The sequence below is a fragment of the Capsicum annuum genome, unplaced genomic scaffold, assembly GCF_002878395.1.
Source record: "Capsicum annuum cultivar UCD-10X-F1 unplaced genomic scaffold, UCD10Xv1.1 ctg72571, whole genome shotgun sequence".
Lineage (NCBI taxonomy): Eukaryota > Viridiplantae > Streptophyta > Magnoliopsida > Solanales > Solanaceae > Capsicum > Capsicum annuum.
Window position 1 is genome coordinate 1 of NW_025882502.1, and position 3,654 is coordinate 3,654.

Here is a 3,654-nt window from a genome sequence, read left to right on the forward strand (position 1 = left end):
CGGTCTACCCTCCTTACTCCTCCTCTTTCTATTCTTCTTTATACCCAAATCCATAACCAAGAGCCTATGCTGGGTCAAAAGATTCTCACTCGGGATGACTTTACAGTCCTTACACAACGCCCTATCCCCTTTTCTAAGCAACAAAAAGTCAATCTGAGTCCTGGCTACCGCGCTTCGAAAGGTGATCAGGTGCTCGTCCTTCTTCGGGAAGCCCGAGTTCACCACCACCAGCCCAAAGGCCCTCGCAAACTCTAATCGGGTTGCCCCCTCTTCATTTCTCTCCCCAAAACCAAAACCACCATGCACATCCCCAAAGCCTTCTGGTAGCGCCCCGATGTGCCCGTTGAAATCCCCTGCTACAACAATCTTCTCCGAACTAGGCACGCCTCTCACCACCTCCTCCAAAGCCTCAAAAAACCGCGTTTTCTCCTCCCCCTCCGATCCCACCTGCGGCGCATAAGCACTACACACGTTCAGGGTAAACCCCCGAATGACCAACTTAATAGTCATCAACCTATCGTTGATCCTCTTCACCTCCACTACCTGACCTCTAAGCTCTTCATCTACTAAGATGCCAACTCCATTCCTACGTCTATCGCTCCCAGAGTACCACAGCTTGTAACCATCCACATCCCTAGCCTTAAACCCTACCCACTTGGTCTCTTAGACACACGCAATGTTGATCCTCCTCTTCCTAAGAATCTTCACAAGCTCTATGGACTTGCCCTGAAGGGTCCCTATATTCCAAGACCCAACCCTCAGCCTACCGTCCCGCCCTCCACTGCCCCCCCTCCCCCCGTAGCCAAACCTTGGCCTCCCTCCCACTCCCGCCCTCTCCTCATTCCCCGCCCCCACCACGGCCCCACGCCCCAACCCCCTCGGACATGACCCTATCCACCCATTACCACACACAGCCACAACTACACGAAAGTATAAAAAAAATATACAGATATACACTGTGGTAGTATCAAAGCAGCAGCAACAAAGAAATACAAGGCTCACACAAATTCAAAGGAATACTCCCGAAACAAAACTATACTCAATAATGGAATATGCAATACTGAAATAATACTAAGAATGGAATATGCAATAATGAAATAAAATGAAATATGAAATAACGAAAATAACAAAGGTTAGAGGTCACCGGATTACGCTTGGGGCTGCGGCTGCTGGAGACGGAGCGGCGGGTGGCGGCTGGGGACCGGGCAGCGGCTGGCTGGGAATCGGGTAGCGGCTGGGGTGGGGGTCTGCACAATCGGGGGAGGGGGGGGGGGGGGGGGGGCCGGCTTGGGCCCGGCGGGCGGCGCCGGAGAGTGGCGGGGAGCGGCGACGGGGTCGGCGCCGCGGATCGGAGGTCGGTGCCGACGGTGAAGTCGGGTCGGCGCCGAAGGATAGCGGCGGCGCCGGGGATTGGGAACCGGTGCGGGAAAGAGGGAGAGAGGGTCGGCTCCGGAGCCGGAGGTTGGGTCGGGTTGGCGCCGACGGTCGGCGACGACGACGACGACGGGGGTCGGTGATCGGAGCTAGCGAGAGAGGGGGTAGGGAGGAAGAGAGAGAGAATGATTTGTTGCATTTTTGTAAAATTTCTCACTTTTTTGCATGATATATGAAATCTCAATCTTACAAATTGAGTTTCTCCGATATGAATCACCAACATCCACATCAATACAGTTTATTATCACCTCTACCTAACAAATGTGAAATTGGGCTGATGGAAATTTGTTTCTTTTTTATTTACTGCTAAGCATGTGTTTATGTTGGAGCGTGTTTTGTTTAAGAATGGTACTGTTTTCCCATTTTCCTGAGTTTAACTGCAATATTACCTAATTGATTGATATAAGGATGTTCTCAAAGCATAACATTGTTACAAGGAAGTAGTATGTATTGTTATTTTATCTAAAAACCCTTTTGATCACATTAATCAATTTATGTGGACTATAAATTATATATATACACACACACACACACACACACACACTTATATATAAGAGAGAATAAGATAAAATTTTGTAGTCCTAAAAAAAACATGCAATAGAATTGCTATATGTGTTTATTATTTTTCCCTACGCATTATTATTTTTGTCTTCATTTATTATTTAATGATTATTTTCTTTTGGATCTTTATAATTGAATTCTATATATTAATTTTTTATAAATTTCATTGGACCTTTATAATTGAATTATATATAGTAAGTTTTTGTAAATTCCTTCTTGTTCTCTATTAGATTACTTATTTTTTTTGTACGTATTTCTTATATCGTCTAATCTAAAATTGTGGCACCTCGCTATAGCCTCCATTTTTATTTATATTTTTTCTCCTTTTTCTGAGATTTTTTTTAATTTTTTTCCTCTATTCTTATCATGAATCAATTAATTTGTTTAACAATTAGAATGAAACAATTACTATTTCATTTATTCATATTCTTTAATATTAAATTTAATGGTCTTTATTTTCATTATTCCCATGACTTTTGATGGTCATAACTCGTAAATTATATTAATAGTCATATTCATGATATCATTCGATATTTCATATGCATTATGAGTCTTTTTCCCTCAATCATCAAAATTAAGGCTATTTTTTCATTATATATTGTTTAGAATTTTCATTTTTTGAATTTTTATTTATTTTTTTACCAAAAAAAATAGAAATCATTTATGTACCTTCTAAAATATCACATAATTGAGATTGTGACAAAGCATCGGAGGAAAGAATAGTTCAAAGAGAATTGAGTGATGATGCAATTTCAAGAAGATGTGGAAGTGTGGAGTGTGAATTTGCTGAAGAAGAGACATTGGACATGGCTGATACGTTAGCACATTTGGTTGTTGTTATTGTTTATGGTGTTTGGCTTCTAGCTTAAATATTGTGGATGCCTTCATAATTTTTGGTGCCCTATTGCTTTTCATATTGTGATCTTCCTATTTACTTTCAATTGAGGTCTGATTCATTTATTTTAAGCTGCTTAATTTGTTTATGACCACAATGACGTCATACTATAAATACATGTCTTACAATCTAAATGAAGTTTTTATGTCAGGCAATGCTTGAAAAATCTTTCTGTTGCATCTTTATAGCATTATAGAATTGTTTTTTAATTATTAAAGTGCTTCTATTTTTAAACACTTTTATAATGCAAGTGCAGGTATATAAATATCAGCTTTAGTATTTATTGTTCACCAATTTCAACTATAGGTAAAACTAATATGGAGATGAGAATTTTGAAAGTCGTCACAATATAGCTTCAATAAAAATATAAAACATTATCTATAATCTTAGATTTATATCGGTTAGTCATATAGAGGGATTAAAATTTTTTAGTCACTTAGAAAATGAATAGAAGAAAATATATTTATTTTCAAATCACGTAATTATGTGTAAAAATATAATTTACAAAAGTAAAATTGCTTATAAAAGATTATAAAACTAAAAAATTACAACGAGTCTACTTTGATAGTTTTAACCCAAGATTAATGCACGTTGCATCATGGATAATTATTTAAGTGCTTTTAAAATCTAATTAATGTGAAAGAAACTTTTCAACATGAAACAAATGATTAAAAAGCAATAGACCTTAGATTAGTACCCTTAATCTTAAAGGCGGGCGGTAGTACACACGGCCAGTTAAGAGTAAAATCAAAATATACAAGAAT

The 3,654-nt window shown here is 38.9% G+C and overlaps 1 protein-coding gene across 1 annotated transcript; it reads right to left on the reverse strand.

Annotated features, from left to right (window-relative positions):
* Positions 1–1,177: 1,177 nt before the first annotated feature.
* Positions 1,178–1,573, reverse strand: LOC124894269 (vegetative cell wall protein gp1-like; the record flags this gene model as incomplete). The annotated part of the gene is made up of 1 exon (XM_047405000.1): positions 1,178–1,573. A coding segment is annotated over exon 1 (396 nt), but the record flags the coding sequence as incomplete, so codon positions are not given.
* Between the last annotated feature and the right edge of the window lie 2,081 nt (positions 1,574–3,654).